Source organism: Lissotriton helveticus, chromosome 10, assembly GCF_964261635.1.
Source record: "Lissotriton helveticus chromosome 10, aLisHel1.1, whole genome shotgun sequence".
Taxonomy (NCBI): Eukaryota; Metazoa; Chordata; class Amphibia; order Caudata; family Salamandridae; genus Lissotriton; species Lissotriton helveticus.
Genome location: NC_136071.1, coordinates 377,236,571 through 377,253,655, shown reverse-complemented (window position 1 = coordinate 377,253,655; position 17,085 = coordinate 377,236,571). Strand labels below are relative to the sequence as shown.

Sequence of the window (17,085 nt, the reverse complement as noted above, 5' to 3'; positions counted from 1 at the left end):
AAAGCAGTGAGTGCTTGCACAATGAATCATGCCTTCTCTGCTTTTGTGGGCAATAACACAGTACATTTGAGCTGAAGAGGGAGCAGCAATTTAGGAGCAAAACTCTCCATTTTATGCTTTTCCACAATCCATTCGGGACCGTTTTACAGTCCTGTTGTAACCAAGCATTCTTATCAATATGAAGTGTAGACATTTGTAATTTCACGAGATCTTTCAATGATGGCACAGGTGATTGAGTATATTGAGATACATGCAAAGTTAGATACCTTATCAGCAAGGGTGTTTTTTGGGGGGGGATACCTCATCTTGAGTGGAGTGATGTGCAGTCAGATTAACAATACAAAGGCAATCAAAGTGTGTCAAATAAACATTTAACATTAAATCCATTTTATATGGATGGCAGCTGAAGTAAGTAATCCCCTCTGCATCCAGAAAAACTCAATGTTGTGGGTGTCTCCAAAAGCGTACATGGAATCCGTGAATATCTTCGCAGACTTACGAGTGACCAAGATGAATGTAGGTGTAAGAACAGTTAATTTATCAACAAAAACAAAATGGTTTGTTAATGAAAAAATCTTTAATGAAAAGGTGCACACAGCGAGGACAACACCTAAATTTGGCCTGAACAATCCACAAAATATACAAGATCACATTTGGGTAAAGGTGTATCTCTGATATCTCTGAAATCTCTGAAATCGACACAAGTTTCTTTTAGGTGAGCAGTAAGACAAGTTGTGAGGTTCCCTATCAAGAAACAGCAGAGGGTGATCACAGTTCAAACAAGCATCGGCATCGTGGCGCTCATCCCCTAGTCAATGCCCCTAGATGCTGCTGGGTGACCACTATGCCCAGCTCCTGCAAAGAAAGCAAATTGCAGACTTATATCGCGCGAACTTGACCCAAAGGTAGCTTAAAATTAGCACTGGTCACTCACACATTCAGGCACAGGGAGACTAAGGGCCCGATGTAGGTAAATCTGATTTACCGACTCTAGAATACCGAATTTTACCAATTCGGTATTCTAGTTTCGGTAAATCAGATGTAGGAAAAAAATCGGTAATTTTTACAGAATCTTGAGGCCCATAGGAATCAATGTCAATTACCGAATCGGTAAATACCGATTCGGTAAAATTACCGATTTTGCAAGGGGGACACACCCTGTTCCACCCCTGATTCTGGCTTGTGTGCCACATGGCACAGGTGTACATGCACAGATGTGCATGTACACAGGAATTCGTTATTTACAATGACATAGTATGTCATGGTAAATAACGAATTCTTAAGGGCCTGTGGCACTGTTTCCCGTGCCACCTACATATAGATTTACCGATTCTGTAAATTTACCGAATCGGTATTTTACAGAATCTGTAAATTTACTGATTCTGTAAAATATAGGCTCCCTACATCTCAATCACCAAATACCGGTCGGTAACGGCCGAAATCGGCCGTTACCGACTGGTATTTGGTGACCTACATCTGGCCCTAAGTGATTTACCCAGAATAACCCGATATGGACGCGACCCCGAGGCTCGAACTCTGGTTTCCAGCACCCTAGACGGCACTTTAGCCAACGGACCACATCCTTTCCCCGAGAAGTTACTGTAGCAGCTCAGCACATATACCCGGGCACCACTGTGAAACAAAAGCACCCAGAAAATGGTGTGAATCGGGGGAGCAACTTCATCTCCTACGTGCTGAATTCTGGTAATAGCCCTTAGACAGCGTGTGCAGCCTGATGTGCTACTACTGTCGCCACTCACACCCCCCCCCCCTGCGGCCGGGTCAGAAAGATCCAGGCGAAAACGGACAACAGCAAGCCAGCGAAGTGTGTGCCCGTCAAGAGGCCTAGCACTGCGTGTTACAGGGGACGATCATCCACAAAGACGGGCACCGGGTCATCCCTATGAGGCCCAGTGCAAATTTGGCACTACCCAGGGGCGTGGGCATGGAGATCGCGGCTCGCCTGAGAAACCAGGAGCGTGCGCGGGAGTGAATCGGTGAAAGGGGGAGTGGTGAGTCTCGAACCACGGGCCGGCCACGGGATGCACCAGAGATCAGCGCAGGCGCACTTTAACGTCCGAGGCAGGATCCCACCCGGCGGCGCCAACTATGGAGGGCTCCCAAATCCCCACTTTCCGGCACACAAAGTCCCTCTAGTGTTCGGCCTGTCGTCCCGCACACAGGCTGTCACCGGGAACGAAAGGTGGCTTCATTCAGCCGGGGGCCGCAAACTACGCCCATTGCTCAACTGTTCCCCCGTCCGAGGCAACCCTGCCATCCCTGATTGAACTCTGCAACCAGTCAGGGAGGTGCAGGCCTTTGCCCAACCGGCGGAGTGCGGAGTGCTCTCAAAATGGAATGTGGGGGCATGGGGGACAGGCGCACTCACCCAAGCGACCTGGCACACACGAGGCACCAGACATGGGGACGTGCATGACGGACCTCGTGACCAGCGTGGACACATGGGCGCGACCCAACCAGCGAGACGGGCAGCGGTCCGCCGTGCACAGAAGAGCTGTTTGGCCAGGAAACAAGAAAAGCGAGCACAACTAGGGAACAGAGGCAAGAAAAACCGCGGCGAGGACACAAGGAACTAAGCCCCGTCCTTTTCAGACTGGGGGGCGTATTTTGGACAGAGGACGTCACTGAGAGAAAGAACCGAAAAAACACACCCCCAATCCGAAAAAGACGGGGCTTAAATCGTCACTGGGACCTCTTCTCCAATGGCTGTCCAGCATTTAGGAGGCCAGCCAATGGAGAAGAGGGGCGGGGTTAACCCTCCATACTAAGAAACATAAAATCTCGCCAGCCAGACTGCGCAAGCGCAGCCTACACTAGCCGAGACCTAAAAAGGACATCTTCCAAGAGTACTATGAGATGCGGACAATAAAATTATACTATATTTTGACAATCTTGACATAGAAAGGTGCTGAACGTTTGCAGTTAAAAACAGTGTGTTTGGAGCATGATGTACTGCAACAGTGAAAGGAGAATCAAGTACTATATTTTGAGAGGCGTCTTGAAGATGAGCAGCTTGGTCTACCATGTGCAGACAAGGAGGCAGCCCTGCAGCTCCAACATTAAGACCAAAGGAATAGTAGACTACAGGTTTTGTTTTTTCACTATCATTCTGGAATAGAAGGCCCAAAAGAAAACGCTGTTGCTCTTGGCAGTACAGTGTGAAAGTATTTTAATAATCAGGCAGTCCTGATGCAGTTACATAAACTAATGCTTGTGTTAGAGATACAAAGGCTTGCTATGCCTCCTTGGGCAAAAGCAATGGTTCTGGGTTGTCTTTCCACACAGAAGTTTGCAATGGTTTGGCAACAGTCGCATAACCCAAAACATATTGTTGGCAGTAGCTTACCATCCCCAAAAGAGTGGGTATCTGAGAGACAGTAACTGGTCTGGATAGCTTAATAGTTACATACATTTTAGTCTGCAACTGTATGTCATAACCCAGCAGAAAAGTGCCGGCCTAGAAATTAAACAGGGGATAAGCAATGATGTACTTCGCATTAAGATTGCACTGATTGTCAGGGTGTACTGGAATAGAAAAGAATGAATAAGAAAATCCATAGTGGTAAATCATGAAGCCATTGCTGGAACACATGACAAGACAGTAGCAGGATTAGGTATGGCAGGAAAACTGGGCAATACAACAGCATTTATGGCACACACATCCTGTACGTTTCTTTACCAGGCTTTTTGATCAGCAAAATGGGGGCCTTAAGGGAAACTCACAGTAGGTAGTAGAATTCCTTGTTTCAACATAGTGGCAATGACTTGGTGGATCTCAGCTTCCCCTCAGGATGAAGACGATTCTGGGGGATACGGGAAAGCGTTTTGATGGGTTCACCTCTGATCTTTGAAGGCCCTGCAGTGAGAACAAAACCGACATCATTAGCATACTAGGACCACAAGGTAGAAAGGATCTGATTAAGCACATAGCACAGGGACTGGTGTGAATGTTTGGGAGCGCTAAATAGCATTTTGTGTCCTCTAGGCATGTTCAAGTAGATACTATCATTGTTATAATGTACCGTACATTTCAATTTGCACAGTACCTCCCTCCCTAGGAAGTTGGAAAATGTGGTAGGGTTCCAGAGAAAGGCATATCAATCAGTAATAGGACGCAAGGACACAATCAGAAACAGTCTGGCACACATGTATTTGAAATGCTGACTGCACCAATGGTTTAGTTTAAGGCATGTATAATAAAATAACCCAGTGGTTTCAATGCAGATCTACTATAACCAGCATTATTAAGGTATTAAATGGATTTACGCTAATTACATCATATGTATGGCCTCTTCTGAATTTATAGGTATTAAAGTACTCACATGGTAAAGTGTTGCTCTAGGACTGTCTTAAAAAGCAGGATACTGAGTTTGTGAAAGTTGGACAAACTCAAGTTACTCGTCCTAGGCATAAATAATGGCTGGTACATTGCCAGTGCCCTTCCCAGCCACAGAAGAAAAATAAATGATCAGCCACCAGGTGGTTGCTTTCATTTGGTTTATTGTAGGACTTCCTCTCCTCCCATCGACCTATAATCTTCATTAGATACTTTCTTTCCTGTACTGGAAAGCAAAGATTAGCAACATAAATCAATTTAGAAATATCTTTCATCTCCCACACGATTGGGATGGTTCTCAACTTTTCCTGTACTTTGCCTCTTCCTGTACAATCCCTGAACAGATGCAACACTATTTGCACTATCATTAGCAAATTCCAGAATAGCGATCAAATGTATCTTTAAAATGGTGAGATATTCAGCAGGAATTCACCTTTGTTTTGTTAGCAGCAATTAGAGTGGCTACATCAGGGGGTGCATGCCATGGCCAATTGGCCTGTTCTAGTAATTGGTCCCTCACTTCTTTTAACAGAACAATGCGTAATATAAGGGATAAAGTACCCCTGCCGTACATTATAAGGATTTTTCAAATCACCAAGGAGTTCAATAAGCATATAGAGGATCGAAGCAGAAGGTTGAGTTACTTTATAAGGTTATGAATCTCTGAGGTGACTTGCAGTATCCTTATCATGTACGCCAGGAGGTTCTTTATACCATTTAATTTATTGCCACACCATCACCTTTCCCACAAACCACTTAAAACCTTGATGCATATCTCTTTCATATGAAAGACAACCAGAAGAATAAAAATAAAACCTCTAGTGCAAAATTAAACCTGTTAGATAATTGGTGCAGGCAGATATTAGAAATAGTTCAACACAAGTCAGTGTTTGTTTTTAAGCAGCAGTAGCTCAGATTGTGCAGAAACATGCATCAACATTCTAGCTTTTATCCATCTAAGCAGTGGCGGTGCATCCATTAGTGTGCTGGGGCGTTGCCATACAAGCCGCTCTCGCCCACAGCTCCCTTGGCGTCTCTGAACTTAAGTAAACTCTCAGTTGACTTAAGTTCAGAGATGCCGAGGGAGAACTGACAATCATGACGTCGGACCGCCCACCCCCTTCAGTCTGAAGGGAATGGGCGGTCTGGGGTCATGTTGACTGACATGCATTGTGAGAGTGAAGACCCAGGGGCAGGCTGCAGCACAAGTGCGCATGGCTGGTGAAGGTCGGCGAATGTTTATGACCAGCCCATTCATGCGCACTAGTGTCTGGTCAGGCTGGCGGCTGCGCATTAGGAGTTCGAGGGTTGATCAAAGGCACAAACCTCGGTTTCCTAATGGGCAGGCGGGCAGTGAGTATCCCTGCTAATCCAATCCTGGTGCTGCTAGAGCAGCGGCAGTTTTGGCTGAGAGGTGTTGCCAGCAGTGACGCAGCTGTTCCTGTAGGCGCCAACGGGACCCCGGAGCAGAGGCGGCGCGGACCCGGTAAGTTTTTTTAAATTTTATTTTAAAACTCACCCCGGCCCCCACCCCCTTGTGACCCCCCCCCCCCCCCCCCCTCCGCACGAGTATAGCAAGCCGGGACTGCCCTCAGGCTGAGCTAGAGCCAGGAACCGGATCGAACCTTCAGTGGACTGCACAAAAGTTGTATTTTGATTCCAATTAAAGATTAAGTTGAACAATATGAATTTGTTCGGGACATGTGGCCTGCAAAAGAGACTGACAGAGGGCATATTTGTGTGAGTTATATCATGAGAGTCTTGAAAAGTTATTCAGCCGACACTAGCTATCTCCTTCATATTAACAGTGGAAGTGTACCAGAAATGCAAAGTTCTGCTTTGACCTTGTTCCTTAGTGCAGCCATTTCACATTAATAAATTGATGCACTTATTGAATCAGATCTTTTCACTGAAATGAAATGATGACGACATCAGTCCCTACTATTGAAATCAGCATATATACACTCAGTGGTTAGCTATAGATTGATGCTGACACAAAGAGCAATACCAGTTCTCCAGTTCTGGAATCAATGCAACGCTATGTGTTGGCCTCGCTAATTCGCACAACTACTTGTTTGAACAAATTGTCGCACAGTGTAGTCCCAGTATTAACATCTGCCTGAGTTATATAACTCTTCAGTTGATGTTGCAACGAAGCACCTCAATCTTCCCACGGATTAAGTAAACTTGTTCAACTCTTCAGCTTCTTCATGACAATTGCCAGTGTTTACCCAATAAGACGGTGGGCATGTCTGAACGTGTTATGTAATGACCTGTCAAAGATGGCATGCTTGTCAGGTTGTTTGCCATTGCACTTGTCACTGAAGGCTTCTGTAGATATTTGATAAATCGTCACACCATGTAAACAGTAGAAACAATATTAAAGGCTGTAGTTTACCTTCAAATTGCAAAAAACACAGTTGATGGACAGAATGTAGAACAATGTCATACATTCACCCCAGTACAAGGATCTGGGCCTAAATCCATCGTTTTTTTGCACTCCACACCACCCTGGGTTAGACACTGGCTATATGCAAATCAGCTCTGACCCTGTGCCTCATGGGAACAGCCCAGTCCGAACTACCAAGCCATGTCTTTCCCAGACCGGAATCAAGCATCCAAGGACCGGTCCCTGGCTATCAGCCTTCATCAGCCTGGATAGCTTGACTCCAGTGGTGTGGAGAGCCTGGGACTCACGTCTGAGCATACCCAGCCCACTCGGGTGAAAATTGCAAAAAACACAGTTGATGGACAGAATGTAGAACAATGTCATACATTCACCCCAGTACAAGGATCTGGGCCTAAATCCATCTTTGTTTTGCACTCCACACCACCCTGGGTTAGACACTGGCTATATGCAAATCAGCTCTGACCCTGTGCCTCATGGGAACAGTCCAGTCCGAACTACCAAGCCATGTCTTTCCCGGACCGGAATCAAGCCTCCAAGGACCGGTTTCTGGCTATCAGCCTTCATCAGCCTGAATAGCTTGACTCCAGTGGTGTGGAGAGCCTGGGCCTCACGTCTGAGCATACCCAGCCCACTCGGGTGAAAATTGCAAAAAACCCAGTTGATGGACAGAATGTAGAACAATGTCATACATTCACCCCAGTACAAGGATCTGGGGCTAAATCCATCGTTTGTTTGCACTCCACACCACCCTGGGTTAGACACTGGCTATATGCAAATCAGCTCTGACCCTGCGCCTCATGGGAACAGTCCAGTCTGCACTACCAAGCCATGTCTTTCCCAGACCGGAATCAAGCATCCAAGGACCAGTTTCTGGCTATCAGCCTTCATCAGCCTGGATAGCTTGACTCGAATGGTGTGGAGAGCCTGGGACTCACGTCTGAGCATACCCAGCCCACTCGGGGTGAAAATTGCAAAAAACACAGTTGATGGACAGAATGTAGAACAATGTCATACATTCACCCCAGTAGAAGGATCTGGGCCTAAATCCATCGTTTTTTTGCACTCCACACCACCCTGGGTTAGACACTGGCTATATGCAAATCAGCTTTGACTCTGTGCCTCGTGGAAACAGTCCAGTCCGAACTACCAAGCCATGTCTTTCCCAGACCGGAATCAAGCATCCAAGGACCGGTTTCTGGCTATCAGCCTTCATCAGCCTGGATAGCTTGACTCCAGTAGTGTGGAGAGCCTGGGACTCACGTCTGAGCATACCCAGCCCACTCGGGGTGAAAATTGCAAAAAACACAGTTGATGGACAGAATGTAGAACAATGTCATACATTCACCCCAGTACAAGGATCTGGGCCTAAATCCATCGTTTTTTGCACTCCACACCACCCTGGGTTAGACACTGGCTATATGCAAATCAGCTCTGACCCTGTGCCTCATGGGAACAGTCCAGTCCGAACTACCAAGCCATGTCTTTCCCAGACCGGAATCAAGCATCCAAGGACCGGTTTCTGGCTATCAGCCTTCATCAGCCTGGATAGCTTGACTCCAGTGGTGTGGAGAGCCTGGGACTCACGTCTGAGCATACCCAGCCCACTCGGGGTGAAAATTGCAAAAAACACAGTTGATGGACAGAATGTAGAACAATTTCATACATTCACCCCAGTACAAGGATCTGGGCCTAAATCCATCGTTTTGTTGCACTCCACACCACCCTGGGTTAGACACTGGCTATATGCAAATCAGCTTTGACTCTGTGCCTCATGGGAACAGTCCAGTCCGAACTACCAAGCCATGTCTTTCCCAGACCGGAATCAAGCATCCAAGGGCCGGTTTCTGGCTATCAGCCTTCCTCAGCCTGGATAGCTTGACTCCAGTAGTGTGGAGAGCCTGGGACTCACGTCTGAGCATACCCAGCCCACTCGGGGTGAAAATTGCAAAAAACACAGTTGATGGACAGAATGTAGAACAATGTCATACATTCACCCCAGTACAAGGATCTGGGCCTAAATCCATCATTTTTTTGCACTCCACACCACCCTGGGTTAGACACTGGCTATATGCAAATCAGCTCTGACCCTGTGCCTCATGGGTACAGTCCAGTCCGAACTACCAAGCCATGTCTTACCCGGACCGGAATCAAGCATCCAAGGACCGGTTTCTGGCTATCAGCCTTCATCAGCCTGGATAGCTTGACTCCAGTGGTGTGGAGAGCCTGGGACTCACGTCTGAGCATACCCAGCCCACTCGGGGTGAAAATTTAAAAAAACACAGTTGATGGACAGAATGTAGAACAATGTCATACATTCACCCCAGTACAAGGATCTGGGCCTAAATGCATTGTTTTTTTGCACTCCACACCACCCTGGGTTAGACACTGGCTATATGCAAATCAGCTCTGACCCTGTGCCTCATGGGAACAGTCCAGTCCGAACTACCAAGCCATGTCTTTCCCAGACCGGAATCAAGCATCCAAGGACCGGTTTCTGGCTATCAGCCTTCATCAGCCTGGATAGCTTGACTCCAGTGGTGTGGAGAGCCTGGGACTCACGTCTGAGCATACCCAGCCCACTCGGGGTGAAAATTGCAAAAAACACAGTTGATGGACAGAATGTAGAACAATGTCATACATTCACCCCAGTACAAGGATCTGGGCCTCAATCCATCGTTTTTTTGCACTCCACACCACCCTGGGTTAGACACTGGCTATATGCAAATCAGCTCTGACCCTGTGCCTCATGGGAACAGTCCGGTCTGAACTACCAAGCCATGTCTTTCCCAGACCGGAATCAAGCATCCAAGGACCGATTTCTGGCTATCAGCCTTCATCAGCCTGGATAGCTTGACTCCAGTGGTGTGGAGAGCCTGGGACTCACGTCTGAGCATACCCAGCCCACTCGGGGTGAAAATTGCAAAAAACACAGTTGATGGACAGAATGTAGAACAATGTCATACATTCACCCCAGTACAAGGATCTGGGCCTAAATCCATAGTTTTTTTGCACTCCACACCACCCTGGGTTAGACACTGGCTATATGCAAATCAGCTCTGACCCTGTGCCTCATGGGAACAGTCCAGTCCGAACTACCAAGCCATGTCTTTCCCAGACCGGAATCAAGATTCCAAGGACCGGTTTCTGGCTATCAGCCTTCATCAGCCTGGATAGCTTGACTCCAGTGGTGTGGAGAGCCTGGGACTCACGTCTGAGCATACCCAGCCCACTCGGGGTGAAAATTGCAAAAAACACAGTTGATGGACAGAATGTAGAACAATGTCATACAGAAGGTCTGTCACTCCGTCACAAGGATGGTGTCATCAGTGATGTCATGAGTGATGTCACTGACCTTGTCATGAGTGATGTAATATGTGACGTCATCAGCAGTGCATTGCACGCGCAAGTGATAGTGAGTCCAACTAACTATAACGAGGGAATTTCAATGGTTTTATGCGAGTAAAACTTCCAGCTAACTATAACTGGTGTAAAACCTATGGTTTTTTCAGTGAATATATATATATATATATATATATATATATATATATATATATATACTGTATCTCTCTAGGCTTAAAGAAATTCTATGCTGGAATTGATTTTAACATGTGATGTGTTCATTTGTATTCTACAGGTATTACTTTATGGAACAATGAAACGCTTCAGATGGACGTGGGCACCAAGCCCCAACCCAAGACTGAATTCCAGATCATCACATCTGACAGCATTGAAGAGAAGGCTTCCTCTCTCGGTGTTTCAGCGTCACTGAAGGCCAGCTTTCTTTGCGGACTGATTGAAGTCAAAGGATCGGCTTCCTATTTAAATAACAAGAAAACGTCAAAGCAGCAGGCGCGAGTGTCACTCCAGTATTCAACCACTACAGTATTTGAGCATCTGACTATGACCCATTTAGGAAGAAAAAATGTCTCTTATCCTGATGTCTTTGACCAAGGCACAGCAACCCATGTGGTGACTGCTGTGCTGTACGGGGCACAGGCTTTCTTTGTTTTTGACTGTGAGTTTTCAACGTCAGAAAACATACAAGATATACAGGGAAACCTTCAAATAATGATAAAAAAAATACCATGTATTGCTATCGAGGGAAAGGGCTCTCTCACAATGAGTGATAAAGATATTAAGAATGCTAAAACATTTAGTTGTAAATTCCACGGGGACTTTTCTCTTCAAAGCAATCCTACTAATTATCAAGAGGCCATAACAATCTACTCCACCCTTCCAAAATTGCTTGGTGAGAAGGGAGAAAAGGCAGTTCCAGTGAAGGTCTGGTTATATCCACTCCAAAAACTGGATAGCAAAGCTGCTCAGGTTGTACGTGAGATTAGCCATCAACTAGTTTTTGATGCCCAGGCTGTTTTGGAGACAATGTCTGAGATTAACATGCAGTGCAATGACCTGATGAAGCACCCAGCTGCTGCAACGTTTCCAGAGATCAGAAAGAAGGTCCAGCAATTCCAGGAGCACTGTATGCAGTATACCCTGACTTTCCAGAGAAAGCTGGCACAGACTTTGCCATCTATCCGTGGAGGCGGGAAAGAGGAACAAGCCTTGGTGGATATCCTAATCAGCCAAAGGCAATCACCGTTCAACTTTCAGTCTCTGTCAGAGTTTCTGGATGACAAACTCCAAGAGATGGATTTTGTGAATTCTTTCCTAACTATCCTTAAGGATGTGAGAGCAATAGCCACCGAGAATGACCTTAACCGTATACTTATGAATCCCATGACAGAGTATGTGGTGGCATTTACTTTCACCTCATTGAAAGATGAAGAGCTATTCTTATTAGATTTGAAAAACTGGCTTCAGGCAGAAATCCTCAGGAAGAAAAATATTAAGAAAGCACAGAGTATTGTCTACAAGAAGGAGAATACAAAACACTGGATCAGTCAGCCTAATATTTCCAAAACTACAAGGAAGTATGTCATGGCATTCCAAGAATTTTTCTTTCTTAATGAGTCAAACAAAACCACACAGTTCATTGTGTCATCAGTTTTAGATCAGAGTAATCCTGGTGCTTGCATTTATCTGTATGAAGCAGGAGATCTTTTGTGTATGAAGTTTGAGCCTCCCTCCAAACCCAATCCACCTCTGACAGGCAGAATAACACACAATAGTGTAGAACTCACCCTCAGACCATCAGAGTCTGGACAGGAATGGATAGAGATGTATAAGATAGAGTATCGATCTACAAATGAGGAAAAATGGGTAGACATCAGAACAAACCAGAAGTTGGAGACATTCACAATAAAAGGCCTCAAACCAAACTCAAAATATGAGTTCCGCTACTGTGCCGTGTGCAAACCAGGACTCAGTGCTGTCAGTGATATAACAACAGCCTCAAAGACTCTTCCAACCAGCCCACCTGGTACACTAGCAGGCACAGCCATACACCCACAAGCCATTACTCTCACATGGAAGGCCCCATCTGTCATCGCAAATGGAGTCACTATCACTGACTATGAGATAGAATACAGAAAGACGAGAGGTGGAGGGATAGAGGAGAAGAAAGGGGGATGGTTAAAACTAAAAGTGGGAAAGAAGCTTGAGACTTTCACAATTAAAGGTCTTGATCCAAACACATCATACCGGTTCCGGGTATATGCTATCTGCAAGGATGTGGGAGTCAGCACCCCAAGTGAAAAGGCTGTTATCATCACATTAGATGACTGACGAGGACCTAGAATCTGTACTAGTACAATGCAAGAAAGTAAATGAAGACCATCCTTCCATCCATGAAGTGCCTGCCACCTTTGACCCAGATGGAGCATACAGAAAGCCCACACATGAATAGGAAAAGCGCTTTCCAAATAGTGATTTTTTTTCGAATCTTTATTTGGAAAACGCTAATTATTAAGTATGAAACTTTATGTTTCATACTTCTTATTCCTAGTGGGTTGTAAATCGTCCTACCTCATGAATATTAATGAGGTAGGTAGAAGTTTGCTACCCATTAGGAATCACAGCCATCACATGGATGGTAGCCTGCTGAGGTCAGCAGACTACCATGTCTGTGACTGCCTTTGAATAAAGGGTTTTTATGTTGAAAAGCAGCCTGTTTTCCTTAAAAGAAAACAAAGGAAAACAGGATGCGTTTCAACAATAAAAAGTGAAACGTTTTGTTTTCATTTTTTAAGAGCAGGCAGTGGTCCGTGGGACTCCTGCCTGCTATTAAAAAATGTTTCCCAACATCCACAAAGAGAAAGGGGTCCCCAAGGGACCCCTTTCAATTTTGGAAGGCAATACCACCAACTTCCAGTTGGTGGTAAAGTGCAAATGTTTTGAGACCACTTTTCGATCATAAAATATTCGTACATACTAATGCGATTCGGTAATTGGAAGGGATGCCCTTCACATGACCCTTCCAAAGACGGAAGGCAAAACCCAAATTAGGATTCTGCAATTTGGGCTTTGTACATCCCAAAAGGCATTTTTTCAGTCAGAAACGAGCAGATGCCTGTTTGCAATCAGAAAAATGCTTTGGAACTATGGTCCTTAGTGTTACCTGTCCAAAACAAGTTCAGGCCACTCCAATTCATTTCAAGTTCAATAATTCAACTTTATTTGCTAGTAATTTGGGTACAGAGAAGGTGAATGCTGTAAATTTTAACGAAATGTCCTGAAAAATGGGAATTAGGAGCAGGGGCGTAGCTTGGTCAGTAAGACTGTGTGGGTGTGAGCTTGACATTTTCCAACAATCCCGCAGGCATATTGTGTTAACTATTATATGAGAAGCCGCGCATGAGGGGAGCTTAAGGGCCAAAGGAAAGAGAAAGGATAGTGAATTTGTGAGGGGTATTTGAAACATGCATGCACTGATATAAGAGCCTTCATTTGTGGTCTACCAAGATTTTTTAAATCCAATAAAAAAAATTGACTCACCGCTATCCAATAAATTAACCAGAATAAGTCTACTTAAAAATGTTTGAAAGCTTAAATGAAGGCTGGCGGTGAACAAGAGCCATGATTCTAACACCCCCCTTCCCAGGGCAGCCACCTTCAGTGCTCTGTCTTGCACTTGTTTTCTCAACCATATAAATGCGACCTCATTAACTATGCTTCTATAGTATTATTTGTCTTTGTCTGTTTTGCTCTAGTTATAGTTTAGCTGAAAGAATTTGGGGCAGGTGCATCATACCTCTCTTCTGCATATCAAACCAATGAATAGATAAGCCTGATTTATAGTAACACAAGATATTTCCATACAACGATATTTTCGGAAACGCTAGTGGGGAGGATTGAAGTGGATTGGGTGACATGCTAGGCTCATCTCTGACAAGCTAGAAGGGCTGGAGCACAGTAAGTTGAATGTTCTGACCAGACATGTTCCTTTCATTAGTCAAGCCTACTCGATTTCACTATTCTGTAGGACAGCCTGCCTTTGCTTAACAGGGGAATTTACAAAGATAACAAAAATGTAAATTTGCCAAAGAGGCATGCTGTTTCCCTGCAAGACATTTACACATATATTGGGTAACTCGTGTATGTGCAATTATGAACTCTTTTTCCTCAAATTGTCACTAATGAATATGAACAAGAGATCCATCACTAATAAGTTCCACATAAACTGAGACATAGAGCAAAAGAGGATTCCATGTATTATATTGTAGAAAGGAAGGTGACATCCAAACCTAGCTGTATTGCAGCAATGGGTCCCAAGGGTCATGATTGGCGAAGGGGAAGCTTCAGTAATCTAAGTGCCACTTATGACCATGAGGTAGAAAACACCCAAATTTGATACCTACTGATCTACAATTGTATTTTGTGTTCAGCCGCCCTAATTCCAGCACATGTCCAAGGGACCAATTTTGCAATGGGTGAAATTATCGAATCATGTCAGAAAATCTCACACCCTTTCATCACTAAACGTGTAAAAAAAAATATATATATACATATTTATTTATATATATATATATATATATATATATATATATATATATATATATATATATAGAGAGAGAGAGAGAGAGAGAGAGAGATAGATAGATATATATATATATATATATATATATCGCAACCTGCCGAGCTCCTTCAGGGCTCCCATCTTACTTCCCTTCATAATATTTTATTATTATGCTTGTAACTGCATCATGAGTTTTGCAATCTCTACTGGTATAAATACACTGTTAATTATTTACGTTCGCTTGTAGGCAGCTTCAAACTGCATGATTAGCATATTCCAACCACTCTTTCTTTATTAATGCATTTTTCTGTTTGCTCATTGCATAAATATACCAAAATGTATGGCAGTGCAATACATAGGAATATGTACGTATGTCTCCTGTTTAAATAACAATAAAAACATAATAAATTTTTTTATTGAGTAATCTTATGATATGACTGATGATAGCTTCTATATACTGTGTAATAGTTTGGCCTTGTTATAAAGCATACTTTGAACTACACTGTTACAAATGCAAGCATTTGTAAAGCCAATAGGTTTTTTTCTTTATTGCACTGTATTGTAGTTACATTATCTGGCACTTACTACCCCTGATAAAGCACTAAAGCACTTTTAAGCCAGACAGCATGGTTCGGAACCCAAGGTTAGTAGTTAATCTAGTGGTTATTGTTTGTTATTGGGATTAGGCTTGCATTCTTCTCAGGGAAACCATTCCATGAATGTATTCCAGTTTCCATGTGGTAAATTAAATTAATAGGATTAAGAAGGGGTATCAGAGTTAATGCAGATGTTTGGGTGAGGTTATCGGATGTGCAAGAGGAGAATAGCTATTATTATGTGGCAGTATTATAACATTCAAAGAAGGAGAAGTTGTGTTCTTTGAAATGAAGAGCGAACTATTTGCAGATATATAATATTAGGGTTAAAAGCAAACATGTAAGTGACTTAAAGTAGGCTGTACTCAGAGAGGGGAGACGTGTCAAGGATGGAAAGTAAGGAACAGGTTGTTTGAATGAAAAAAGCAGAGACAGCAAGTTGAAGTTTTAAGTCAAGGTCACATTTTCATTCAGGGTTTTAGGAATTTAGATGAGAATTTTTGAGATAGCACACAAACCAAGAATGTAAAACGGTAAAAAAAACATTATTTATATGTACTAGAATCCGGTGAATATTCTGTCTGCTGCAATCAACCAATCAATCAATCAAGCAATACTTTATTTGATTAAAACAACACAGATATTCAACAAGGCAAAAATATAAATATTGTCACTGCATTAAAACGTAAAGTGCCAGATCAATAATGGCTTCCTCTATCGTACTGATCTGTAAACCCCCATATAAAACATTGACACATTCTAAAGAAATTCATGAGAAGCTGAAAGTTGTAGATATAAAAAGCAGGCCTAGCCGGATAAAAATCTAAGGATAAATAAAGAGGTTTTAAAAACTTATACCAAAAGATTGATAAAAAAGACATATCAATACAATGTGTAAGGTATCATATTTAGAAAGAACAGACCCAATCTAAAAAAAAATGTCAAGAGACGACGCTGATGAGTAGGCATTTCAAAAAGAAGATATGGCTCTATCCCATGTATTGTTTTAACACATTTTCTGTAGAGGGACTTAACTAGTGCTAGAGATCCCTTTCAGCTGTCGTTCTTTGGTAAAAGGACTCTTTCAGCCATACAACATCTTTTTGATAATACTTATAGGATGAAAGTATAACGCTGGCCTACCAAAAATTCAAAAATTCTCTCTAATATGCACCAGCCAGGGAATATAACACATGTTATCTAATTTCATAAATCTAAAATGATTACCCTGTTTAAAATTAGAGAAACGTTTAGCCAAACAGCACACTATAACACGAGGGGTCGCAACGGGATGTAATCCACAAGGTAACTCATACCTAGCTCTTTGTGTATTATTTCGCTTGGGGTATATTACACCACCCCTAAAAGACTCCTAAAGTATTTATTCTCTGCTACCCTTAGAGGGTCTAGATTTGTATAATCCCAAATCTCACACCCAAAGGTTGAGATGGGAATACATTTGGCTTTATAAACCTCCAACATAATTTTGAAACGTTTTTTGACCCAACCGAGCAGAAAAGTTATTAATTCCGGCACAAACTCTTGTGAGATTACAGATATTCTTTCTTATTATGGGTTGCCAGCTCAATTGCGAATGTATTAAAATACCTAAATATGTAAAATTATCATCATGGCTTATAGTATGTCCCTGAATGGATAGCATAGCACTTTTTTGTGCTTTTAGGCCCCAAAACCATCACATGTGATTTATTTAAGTTAGTACGCAAATCCATGCTACGCGTAAAATCATCATCTGCATCTAAAAGCTCCTGAAGGCTTCTAGAAGTATGGGCAATTAAACAGC

The 17,085-nt window shown here is 43.4% G+C and overlaps 1 protein-coding gene across 1 annotated transcript in view; it reads left to right on the top strand.

Annotated features, from left to right (window-relative positions):
* Nucleotides 1–14,626, top strand: part of LOC144784060 (cytolytic toxin-alpha-like) — a 153,234-nt gene extending 138,608 nt beyond the window's left edge. The window contains exon 4 of the mRNA XM_078662754.1: nucleotides 10,402–14,626. Coding sequence (XP_078518880.1) covers nucleotides 10,402–12,455 — 2,054 coding nt within the window. The 3' untranslated portion in view covers nucleotides 12,456–14,626. The remainder of the gene's footprint in view (nucleotides 1–10,401) is intronic.
* The last annotated feature ends 2,459 nt before the right edge of the window (nucleotides 14,627–17,085 follow it).